This window comes from Oreochromis niloticus, linkage group LG11 (assembly GCF_001858045.2).
Source record: "Oreochromis niloticus isolate F11D_XX linkage group LG11, O_niloticus_UMD_NMBU, whole genome shotgun sequence".
Taxonomy (NCBI): domain Eukaryota; kingdom Metazoa; phylum Chordata; class Actinopteri; order Cichliformes; family Cichlidae; genus Oreochromis; species Oreochromis niloticus.
In genome coordinates, this window is record NC_031976.2 from 37,270,967 (window position 1) to 37,282,977 (window position 12,011).

Consider the following 12,011-nt stretch of genomic DNA (forward strand, 5'->3'; position numbering starts at 1 on the left):
CATAATAAAAAAATAAAGACCTAAATAATGCAGCCGGACCCTTAAAAGTACAGTCCATTTACAGTGCAAGAGGGTGAAATTACCGCCCTCTTCTGGCCACACTGGGTTATTACCTCTGCCACTCATTAGGATCGGTTTTCAAAACAGAAACAGACAAACGTCGACTTTCAGGCAAAGTTTACTTTCATTTACACAAAAACGCAGAGCACGGATTAGTTTTTAAAATATGAACTTTATTAACAAAAATCAGCCCTCAGACTTTTCTCGTAGTCAAAGCCTTTGTTTAAAAAAACCGTCTTGATTAAACCCACATCAGTAAAACTTCCCAGCGTCCAGGAAATGATTCGCTCCCGTTTGTGACATAAATAAAATTTCACACCAGAACCCGTCAGGTTATCAAAATAAATTAAAGATGGAAACATTATTCCCCCGCTGATTGATCTGTGATTGGTGCTGTACCGTCACACCGCAGACGCTCCCACCGAGGACGCGAAACACAACGTCGACCTCGTGTAGAGAAGCGAGCCCACTGGTGGTCACCGCTGTCTAAACTAAAACAGAACAGGAAGAGGTCACGGAGACGCCCCGGATTTCATCCTAAATGATGGGGCAGGAAGAAGTCGCTCGGACCACGGCGTAGAGGGAGGGGCTCTAGCCAAACGACCGCGGCCGGTTGACGCAGGTCCAGACTGCTAACCCCGCCCCCTGTGGCCAGGCGCCTCCTCCAGTGCCAGACCGGAGTCTCGTCCCCATCTGAGGATCTCAGAAAAAAAAGTCTTTGTGGTTCAAACAAGTCAGTGCCATCAGGACAGAAATCCTCCATCACCTCCACCCTCCTCTTTATCCTCTACACACCAGAGTCCGTCAGCCTGGACAGCGAGGGGGGCGGGGTCATACCTCGTGGAAGAAGTCAGAGGGAGGGCTCTTCTCCACCCCCCTCCACCTCTCCACCTTCTTGATGACCTCGGACACGGCGCAGACGGAGGAGGTGAGGGACACGAGGAAGACGAGGTCTGCAGGAAGACAAAGAGCAGGAAACAGTCACACAGCTGTGCGCACATCTGTGTGCCGGTGTGTGTTCCGTGTTCAACCGGGAGAAAGTGTCCCTTCACCCGGTTTTTTTCCACTGTTTGGTCATTTTGATGAAATGTTGTGTAAATGATGCAAAGTCCTCGAAAACTAGAAAAAAAAATATTCCAGGAATGACATTTTGTGATTTCTTTCGAAAAAATAAAATAAAACCAGGAAGACAAAATAAGACCTGAGCTCCCGCAGGAGGACTTACCGAAGACGCTGAGACTCTCCGTCTGGAAGACGCTCTGCAGAGGAGGGAAGTAGATGACGAGCAGCTGCCCCATGATGGAGGCCAGGACGGCAAAACAGAACGCGCGGTTGCTGCACAGCCCCATCTCGTGGACCATCCGGGTCTGAGGAGCAGAGACGGGCACAGCTGGGGTCACATGGTCTTTAATCCGACGCCGAGGTCATGTCAGGGTAAACGTGCGCGCTCACCTGCGATCTGGAGCTCAGAGCGTTGAACATGTCGAAGAAGACGAAGCAGGTGAAGGTCATGGTGGTGTCTCGAGGAGTGATCACGTTGTCCTGCAACTGCAAATAAAATACGGAGAGCGAGTCAGCTGGAGACGTCACAGCAGCAGACAACGACCGCGACGCTGATCACTGAGCACGCTCCGAGGTCGGCGCCCGGTGACATCAGCAGCAGGAAAACCTGAGGTCAGAAACGGCCACCCACCTCTCTCCAGAAGACGAAGAGCGTCCCGCAGACGATGATGAACGCCGACACGAGCACTTTGACGATCAGGCTGCGGGTGATGATGCTGTCTCCCACGTTGCGAGGAGGCTTCCTGATGACGTCGCGGTCCACAGGCTCCACCCCCAAACTGACAAGAGAACACACACAAACAGGATTTACCCCGCCCCCGTTCAAAAGGAGAGGTCGGCACAGACATGTGAAAATTATAATACGTCGAATCAAATCAAACATCTGGAATATTCACACTCTGGTTAACGAGCAGGTGTAAGTGCAGGTGTGCACACAGCAGGGGGCGCTGCAGACTTCAACCACCACAAACTTAACACGTCGTTAGCTTTCCTGTCAGAGCTCGACCAGCTGCCTGAAGTATCACAGATGAATATTAGTCTCTTCTAAAATATCCGTGTCGGCTGAGGTCAAAGGTCAAAGTCGAAGCAGTGAAACGTTCAGTCGCTCGCTCACCTCTGAGCCGGCGGTCCGTCCATGATGATGTTGATCCACAGGATCTGCATGGCGTTCAGCGGGTTGGGGAAGTTCATCAGCGTCGCCAAGGAGATGAGGGTGAGCGCTGCAATGCTCCTGGTGACCAGCAGGGGGAGACGGAGAGCTCAAAAACTGAATCCAGAGACAGGAAGTGTGACTGTCGGCGGTTTGTACTCACGTGCTCAGCTGGAAGCGAACAAAGTTTTTGATGTTGTTGTAAATTCCTTTTCCCTCCTCGATGGCCGACCTGCAGACAGGAAACAGATGCCGACCTTTGAACCACAAACGCTGCAATCGCACGCTAATTACAGGAACAAACTGTTTCAGTAAATAAATCTTTGAGCCTTTTGGATGAAACTCAGAAACATCAGGACTTTGATGTGTTCACAGATTTGATCGTGACATCAGACTCGGACCCTCGCTGACGCTGCTTGCCTCCTGTGAACTGTTTCCTGCGTGAGGGATGAATCGTAACTAATCAGAGCAACGAGTTCTGTGAATACAGGTCGTCCTGATGGAAATGAGTTACTATGGTTACAGTCAGTGTTATGCGTGTTACTCCACACAAAGACAGCGAGTCTGGGCTCGTCGCCGCGGCGTCTGACTCACATGATGGTCTGGAAGTCATCGTCCACCAGGATCATGTCGGCTGCCTCCTTGCAGACGTCGGTGCCCGTCTGGCCCATCGCCACGCCGATGTCAGCAGCCTTCAGAGCCACGGCATCGTTCACCCCGTCGCCCGTCATGGCCACCACGGCGCCATTGTTCTGCAGGGACTGAAGAGAGGGGCGGGGCTTTATCATCACTTTGTTCTAGAAAGCCGTCGTCCCGTTCGTGCCTCAAATAGATCACGTTTAACTTTTCCCGCCTCATGAACTCGACTTCCTGTCTGCTCACCTTGACGATCTTCAGCTTGTGTCGCGGGCTGGCGCGATAAAACACGGAAATCTGTTGACAGAGGACGGATCCAGGAACGCCGTCAGTGACAGCAACACAGCTCTGAAACATGACTTGCTGTGAGTGTGTGTGTGTGTGTGTGCGTGCGTGCGCGCGCTCACTCTGGAGACGATCTGCGACAGCTGCTGCAGGTCCAGCTGATCCACCTCCTCCCCAGAGAAACACTGCCCTCCTTTAGAGAAGAGGCCGATGCGACTGGCTGCAGACACACAAACATCCACTGACTACTGTACGTTCATGTAACACCACTGTGAACCACAAGGTAGCACAGTGACTCCAACTTGACCCAAACCAGTATTATTCAAACTTGAGTGGGTTCAGCCAGAGTTCATGTCCCACCAGCACATGTTCGAGCTGCTGGTGAAACGCTGCCACCTTGTGGTGAATGTTTTCCCCATGACGAGCCACTGACTGACTGACTGCTGATTAACAGCTCAGAGTTTGTTCCCTCTCTTTATTTAATGAGTGAATGATGATCCTGCTCTTCTTCTGGCTGTTTCACAATAAAAGCTAATAAACAGTGGCTTTTAATCTGGAATTCAGAGAGTGGAGTTTAATCATCATGGCTGATCAATGTAACCAAACAATGTTTGTGTTTGTTTCTTTTCATTTTTCTCTTCTGTTGTTCAGATGGAGGAGCTGAGGACAGCAGGAGGAAAAATGTGACGTTAGATGTGAAAAATCCTCCTGACGGAGGCGTTTTTGATCAGGAAGCTCGAGGAGAGGGAACCTAAACCAGAGGTCAAAGCCCCGATCAGCTGTGATGTAAAACAGGAAACACTATTTTCACATCCCACCGCAGAAAAACACTGAGGACTTGTTCTGTTGTTTAACTTTATAAATTTGCGTAAGCACGTGTGAATCAGCTGACCTATAGCCACGGCCGTCTCCTGGGAGTCTCCGGTGATCATCTTGATGGCAACTCCGGAGCTGATGAGCGTGCCCACTGCCTCTTTGACCCCTGACCTTGGAGGGTCGATGATACCCACCAGACCCAGGAAGGTCAGCTTCCCCATCTCAGAGCCCGACGCGAACGCCAGCACTGAAACACACACACACACACACACACACACACAGTGAGTGAGTGTGTTTTCAGGGCATCCCCAGCTCTGCCTGCAGGTGTCGCTCTCACCTCTGAGCCCGCCTGAGCCCATGTAGCTGATCTGCTGCTGGTACAGCTCCACCTGCTGGTGATTCAGGGGGAGCGTGCTGCCTCTGCTGTTGTAGGAGTTGCAGAAGCGAATCACCTGCTCGTACGCGCCCTTCATGAAGTAAACTCCAGCTTTATCCTGGAGATGGCAGCAGGAAGAACAAGGACACATGTCAGAGCTGCTGATGCAGAACACAATATTAAACTTTGACTTTTATGATTTCAGCTTTAATGCGTTTGATGACAAACTGCTGCTTTTCAGTTTCTCCCTTTGTGACAAATCCACAGGAAACACTTGTGAGAGAAAACTGAGGAATGTTTGAGTCGTTGTCCATGAACGCTCACATCTGAGTCGCAGTAACTCAGCCACTGCAATCCAGAAACAGTCCAGAGTGTAGCTAAACCCATTTTCAGTTAGTATGTTTAATTGTTTTATTCTAAAATATATCGTTTTTTTAAGACCATTGTTGGTTTTAATCTAGTTTAAACCAAACCACTCTGCTGGATTTAGCTAGTAGCTAGCGATCTGATTGGAGACCAAAACAGCCAATCAGAATTTTTGCATCCAAGTCTGTGATTGGTTGGTTTTGTGGCACATTTATAACGTTGTACAGAGAGTTGAGAGTGCAGGCAGCAGAGATGTAGAGAGCAGGTCTGCAGACGTCTGAGCACACAGAGCAGAGAGCAGCTATTGTGTGTGGATATTAGCAAACACTGTAACACATTTCTTTCATGAGTTTTCTTCACTTAAAGTAATTTTCTTCTCAAAATGCAACATTTGTACTTGCAATTGTTTTTTTTTTTTTTTCATGCGCTCAGAATAGAGGCCCAAAAATAACGCCATGACAAACATGTAATGATCTGCTGAGACATCACATGTATGAACAACGACTCCGGCCGCGTTTCTGCTGCCGCGCCGTGAAATCATTTGTCCCCTAATGACATCAGAGCATCGAAGCGAGGATGAAGGGTTAATGTGAGCAGCTCTTCATCACAGACCTGCTGCGTGCGGTGAACGCAGCGCACAGCCATCCACTTCTTCTCCGAGGTGAACGGATGCTCCTCCACCCGCACGTACTCGTGCTGCAGACCCTCCAGCCCCACCTGCAGGACACAGAGAGGAGCACAGCTCATCACACAAACACCTCATCGCTCATATTCATGTTTTTATCAATTCATCTGGTTTTATCAACATTTTTATTTCTCCCCTTTTCTGCGTCAGTCACCTGTGAGGCTGGCGAGCCGCTCTCACCAAACCTTCACCTCCATCTTTATCCAGACGCCAGCGTCAAACCAGACAGCTCTTAGTCGCTCCAAGTTTGTGCGTCTGAGTGTGTGTTTGTGAGTATTGTTGTATGTTCAGCTTCAAACTGGATCCCTGTTGTTCGCTCATGTTCAGCTGCTGTGTCCCATTAATGCTCATGTTTTATATACGGAGAGTTGGAGGCGATAAACGAGTTTAACGAGGGCAAACAGCATGGGGGGGGGGGCTAAAACAGCTGGATCGTTTCAAACTGTGATTCATGCAAAGCTGCTTCCTACTGTCAGAATAAAAAAATGAGCCCAACTGATCTGATTTCAAGACTTTGACGACGACTCGGAGCGCAGCGCTCTGGGGTTTTACCTTCATGGCGAGGGCGATGAGCGCTCCCTCTGTGGGCCGTCCCAGCAGGTTGTGATTCCTGATGATGGAGTCGTTGCACACACAGCCGACCTGTCAGCACACACACGCTCAGTAAACCCGGGTTCAGAGTTCAGTGTACCGGCATGATCTGAGCTGAGACACAAACCGTCAGCGACCTCACCTCCACGATTTTGCTGATGGACTGACACGAGAAGCCGTGGATCACCTCTCCGTCCAGCAGAACTTCCCCCTGTCCGTTATAGCCGACGCCGGTGACCTGCAAGACAACAGCGAGGGTAAGATAACAAAGACGCTCTCTTGTGACCTCGAGACACTGGAGGCAGGAGCAGAAGGTCGGCGTCCGCTTTCCTCTCGTGGACTTTACTATGAACGAGCTGGAGCCGACGTGTTGATGTCGCTGCCCGGGCGGTTCGTCCAGCGAGGCCCGAACGAGTGTTTTCACAGGTGGAAGTTAAAACAAAGAGCAGGACTTCAATGTTTGCTTCAACCACAGACACACACAGCCGTGACCTTCGCCCGCATAAAGTATCACTTAAACACAGGTTTGCCTCAGCATTAGAACCACTGACAGGTGAGGCCAGTGACCCTGCAGGCCTTCAGCATCTTTCCGCGACCTCTGACCTCCCTGCAGTGAGCAGAACAGACCCTGACCCAGTTCTCCCAGCATGCCAGCTGGGATTTCCTCATGGATTAACTGGGTCAGTGAGCCCTCTGCAGACTCTGCATCACAGCAGCGATCAGGCTTCAGAAGAAGCCGCTGCAAACTGATGAGGAGGAAGAGGGCTCAGCTTTCAAAATAAGAGCATCAGCCTTACAAGTTACAGCGATTGCTTTGTTCATGTGATCTGAAACTTGGCTTGTTGGGTTGAGACTCACGTGATCTCCTCTCCTCCTTTTTGACCTTTTAGAAGGTGAAAATCAGCTGTTTGGGTCAAACTGGAACATTTCCACTGATGCTGTTTCATGTTCACCATCTCTGAGATTAAAATAACAGACACCTATGAAAAATAGATGGTGTAGATTTAGGAGGCCAGCAGCTTCAGTACAACTCATCAACTGTCTGAGAAGCTGCAGACGCCTCCATTAGGTCGGCTGAGAGACTGTGGGGTAGTCTGACAACTCTGGTTGAACACCAGGGCCCCAAGACTTTACAAACACCTACAGTCTCATTTAATCTGCAGTCTCACCGATACTCCAGGTTCCTGCAGCGCCACCCACAGGACGCCCTGGGGACGTGTTTCAAAGCTTCCTCAAAGTTCACTGACCAGTCGGGGAACCTTTAAATATCCCGGACAGGATTGATCGACTCCACTGAGCCCATAAACTCCGGGCGAGCAGACGGAAACTGGAGCCTGAACTTGAAACCTCTGCAGAACACGAGCTTCGTGAGACATAAAAACCTGATCACATGATCAACCACCCGCCAACCACCAATATGAACCCCAGCTGTGTTTGGTAGCCTGATCATTGAAAAGCTGACCCTGTGATCACGCTGAAAGTTGAGAGAGCCTGTGGAGGTTTTAAAGCGTGACAGGAAACGGCGTGGGAGTCTGACCTCAGCATGTTGTCCGTCTGACGTGAACACCTGAGTGACCGTCATCTCGTTCTTGGTCAGCGTTCCCGTTTTGTCCGAGCAGATCACATTACAGCAGCCTGATGGGGAAAACAGCACAAACGTCACCGACGTGCAGCGGCTCACAGAGAAGGTCGGACTACTCCCTGCACGACTGTTTCCGTCACATGACGACATACCCAGAGTTTCCACGATGGGAAGCTTCTTGACAATCGCTCTTTTCTTCACCATCCGCATCACGCCGAGCGCCAGCGTCACCGTCACCACGATGGGTAAGCCCTCTGGGATGGCAGCCACGGCCAGACTGAAGGAGGAGAGGAGGAGACAGTCAGACTGATTCACATCCTCACTGAAAAAACACGCAGACAAACCCAGAAAACATTTGTGTTTACATTTGCTTCCAGGAGCTCCCTCTAACAGATCCCACAGGTGTAAACAGGAATCACCTGTAACGCGCTCTGCTCCCGTCCTACAGCTCTAACTTTCCTCTCTCGCTTATAAAGGCTGGATCGACTCTCCTCATGCTAACGCCGCCTCACTAGCAGCAGAACATGGGATCTCATTTATATGGAGGCTGCTCCACCTGTCGCACTGAGCTCGCTCCTTCAGGTGTGCACCAAATCACACAGCAGACTGTTTTACACTGAAGGCAGAGACTCTCGTGTCCTTGTCTGTGGGTGGAGTTTACTCCTTATTCTCTCCTGGTCGCCCAGCAAACATGAAACCAGTGTCACAAACCTGCTGCTATCACATCGCCGCGCTCCGCTATAATCTGATAAACGCAGGAAGAGGAAGCAGCTGCCTCGGTTCAACCAATAACCAAACAGAAGCATCACTCAGGGTCACCTGACACCGATGGTGAACATGTCCAGGATCCTCTTGCCCTGCAGCCAGCCCACCAGCATGATGACACCTGAAACACATCAGAGACAGACTGAGTGCGGCGTGCAGACACCATGGCGACGGGACAGACGCGCAGGGTCTGTGATGGAAGAGCCTTCGGGAGCAGGACGCAGCAGCGGGGCAGCTCACTGCAGACACAGCCCCTTACCCTATCACAGGGTCTCCTCGTAATCACATGATCATCATAAACTCACCGATGATGCAGAAGGAATAAAGCGACAGCTGCTTCCCCAGCAGGTCCATGCTCTTCTGCAGAGGAGTTTTAGGAGCCTGACAAAGCAAACAGGAAACAGATGTTTTCATGAGCACTGCACTCTGGCTGGAACTCTGTGACATTTGTATTGAATTATATTCAGATTTCATGTGAGAGACCTCACCTCCTCTGCTTGCATCATCTTAAACACCTCCCCGAACTCAGAGTTCTCTCCGGTTCCAATGACAATGCCCTGAAGAACATCAGAACAGCTTTGAGCAGGTAAAACGCCACCAACAGGCGTCTAAGCATCGTTTAAACATCAGCTCCAAAAGCTTCAATACCAACAGCTGCAGTTCCTCTGGTGTCCAGCTGAGGCAGCAGTGAGTCAGGTTTACAGCCTGATACAGACCGGTCTGCATCCTCCATCATAACACCTGTCCTGTCCTCTTTAAACTGTATTCATGCTTATGTTTGCATTTTTAGGGGCGTGGCCCATTCATGTGACAAATAACATGGCTGCTGTGAGGTCACAGAAGTCTGAGCTGTGAGAAATTCGAGGGTTTTGATTAGATGTTAGTGATTAGCAGGAATCTATATCAGAATAACTCAGCTCTCCACATGTGGGCGCGTCTGCCAGCAGCCACTAAGATGATGTTTACAGAGTTTCCTACAACCACGGCGGCGTCCTAAATGCCGTCTGTTATCACTGAACTATCAATATAAAGATGGAGGACACGTCATCACTTCCTCACACCGTCTGCAGCCAGAATCTCAGTGCACCTTCATTTCCTGTAACTTCACAGTCTGTGGAGCAGAAGAAGAAGAAGAAGAAGAGCGAGCTGCTACCTTTGCTTTGCCGCAGCGCACCAGCGTCCCCATGAAGGCGATGTTGCTGCGGGAGGCGATGTCTCCGTTGGTGGATGCCGGCTGGTGGGCGGTGGACTTGGCGCAGGGCGTGGTCTCCCCTGTCAGACTGGACTCATCCACCGACAGGTCGGTCGCCTGCGAGGGCGGAGGACACAGATTTAACTCCAACCAGGAGAGATACTCTGACCTTTAGCCTCTACCCTGCTCACTAAAGCCACCATTAACCCCACCCCCACCTCAGAGCAGGCGGCCATCTTTACACGACTGCAGCTGCTCCTAATGAAGGTTCACACACGATTCCCAGCGCGATGGGCCGTTCACTCCTGAGCCAATCCCAGTGAAAATAAAGGCCTCAAAGTACCGACTACACCTGCCTACACCCGCCTCAGGGATACCTGTGGGTAAAATACGACTTGGGGGAAATAAAAAGTGTCCTGTGAGTATGTAATTAACTCGCTGATGCTTGTTTAACTGATGAGGACCGCTGTCACTGTAATTTGTTGCACGTGTTGAAGATGGACGCAGGACGAGTACCACGGTGACCACCTCTGTTTGTTCTGATGTCTGCCCCACCTGCAGTGAAGCAGGGAGCTGCTCGATAATCAGAAACTCACTGTGGACTTCCTGTTGGACAGGGGGCGCTCTCGAGCTCACGCAGAGTGGATGAAAAACCCAAAGTTTGTGTGAAAGTTTTCTTCTGTTTGCAGAAGCAGCAGCAGGCTGGAGGTGGAAGCTGCTGCTCGCTTCATGCCCAAAACCAAAATGGAGGCTCGTGGTAACGCTCACCTGTGAAACCTGGCTCTGCGGTCTGAAGGTCTCCAGTCAAAAACAGGCAGAAAACGTCCAGAAAGAAAAATCTTCACACACAAAATGTACATTTTGATCTGTGCTGGGACTCGAGCGCGCCCCCTGCAGGCCTCACACTGCAGGCCTGATCAGAGGACGACCTGCTCCCGTGTTTGCAGGAATCTGATCTCCTCTGATCTTTCAACCTGAAAGAATTTAGTTTCTTTCTTGGAAACAAGAATTGCTCAGCTTCCAGCACACACAGCTGTGGTCTCTCTTGTCCCAGAATCCCTCGCTCCCTCACCCCAGGCTGACAGAAACCTGTCGGTGTGTTTTTACCTCGAAGAGACGGAGGTCAGCCGGGACCTTCTCCCCACCGACAGGCAGACGGTGTCTCCGGGAACGAGCTCTCTGGCCAGCAGGTGCTCCAGGTTCCCCTCCCTGACACTGAGGAGGAAGACAGCGGGGGGGGGGGGTTTACAGTCATTTGATGCTCCTCCCCTCCCTGTGCGCTCTGCTGAAGAGCATCAGGGACACAATTCATTATTAAATCACTTTTAAAAATTTTAAAGGAAGAAGATGAAATTTCTAGAATGAGCTTGAGTGTGAGGCTCCAGCTCTGTCCTCTGTCTCTCACATGCCAAACATTAGTCATGACCCAACTGTAAACCCTGAAGTAGTGGATCGTTGGAGGAAACCGTGCTGCTCAGGTCGCCTCGGGAATCTCTCGTTGCTCCGACATCGGCGCATCGTAAAGGCATCAGATGATTTATCAGAACTTTTATCTTTGCTAGGATTCAGTTTCAGCTTTCAGGGGAAATTTAAAGACGTTTCTCAGAACATCACAAGGAGTGAAATCTAATCCTGTGACCTCCCTGTGACCCACCCACTTCCACGAAATGAAGCTCAGGCTGAGAAGAACAATTCTGTGTGTGTGTGTGTGTGTGTGTGTGTGTACTCGTGTTCACGCAGTAATGTGAGTGCAGCTTTTCTCTCTCTGACTCTCTGAGCTGGTCACACAGTGTGCCAACAGGGGGCGTTACACAGTGTGGACAGATGGAGCTGGGTCTAACTTTAAACTGATTCATGGAATCGAATTTCTGGATTCTTGGCTGTGAGATGACAGAGGAGCAGACTCAGTGTCATAACTGCATATTTCATTACAAACAATCAAAACTAGGAGACGTGATGATCTCTCCTCCACAGACTCAATCCATGCAGGAGGAGGAGGCAGTGTCCCGTCATGATTCGGCTTTCAGTCTAAATATGATGATGGGTGGAGGAGACCACCGCCCACTCTCCCTCAACGAGGTCAGGATTAAACTCACCAGTGACATTCTGGAGGGACGAGCTTCCCCAGCTCCTCCAAAGACTTCTCTGAGCGGTACTCCTGCACACAACGACCCAGATAACAGCTCAGCTTCATCACACACACACACACGCACACACAGACACACACACACACACACAGACACACACACACACACACACGCACACACAGACACACACACACACACACACACACACACACACACACACACACAAAGAGCCGTGTTGTTAAAGGTGGATGTTGGAGAATAAAAACAGGACGTACCTGGACGAAGGCGACTGTCACTACGATGATGATGGCCTGGGGGGAAAAAGCACAGACTGAACTTTGAGGTCCAACATGATTTT

General features: G+C 50.5%; 1 protein-coding gene across 1 annotated transcript in view; it reads right to left on the reverse strand.

The window, feature by feature from the left end:
• Positions 1-212: 212 nt before the first annotated feature.
• atp2c1 (ATPase secretory pathway Ca2+ transporting 1) overlaps positions 213-12,011 on the reverse strand; it is a 32,123-nt gene continuing 20,324 nt past the window's right edge. Inside the window, 25 exon segments of the mRNA XM_013275003.3 lie at positions 213-753; positions 898-1,013; positions 1,286-1,427; positions 1,513-1,608; positions 1,754-1,901; positions 2,237-2,353; positions 2,436-2,504; positions 2,867-3,033; positions 3,155-3,205; positions 3,316-3,413; positions 4,086-4,256; positions 4,347-4,503; positions 5,364-5,468; positions 5,989-6,078; positions 6,170-6,265; positions 7,565-7,662; positions 7,762-7,886; positions 8,429-8,495; positions 8,680-8,755; positions 8,863-8,931; positions 9,528-9,683; positions 10,674-10,705; positions 10,708-10,781; positions 11,663-11,724; positions 11,929-11,964. Coding sequence (XP_013130457.2) covers positions 652-753; positions 898-1,013; positions 1,286-1,427; positions 1,513-1,608; positions 1,754-1,901; positions 2,237-2,353; positions 2,436-2,504; positions 2,867-3,033; positions 3,155-3,205; positions 3,316-3,413; positions 4,086-4,256; positions 4,347-4,503; positions 5,364-5,468; positions 5,989-6,078; positions 6,170-6,265; positions 7,565-7,662; positions 7,762-7,886; positions 8,429-8,495; positions 8,680-8,755; positions 8,863-8,931; positions 9,528-9,683; positions 10,674-10,705; positions 10,708-10,781; positions 11,663-11,724; positions 11,929-11,964 — 2,520 coding nt within the window. The 3' untranslated portion in view covers positions 213-651.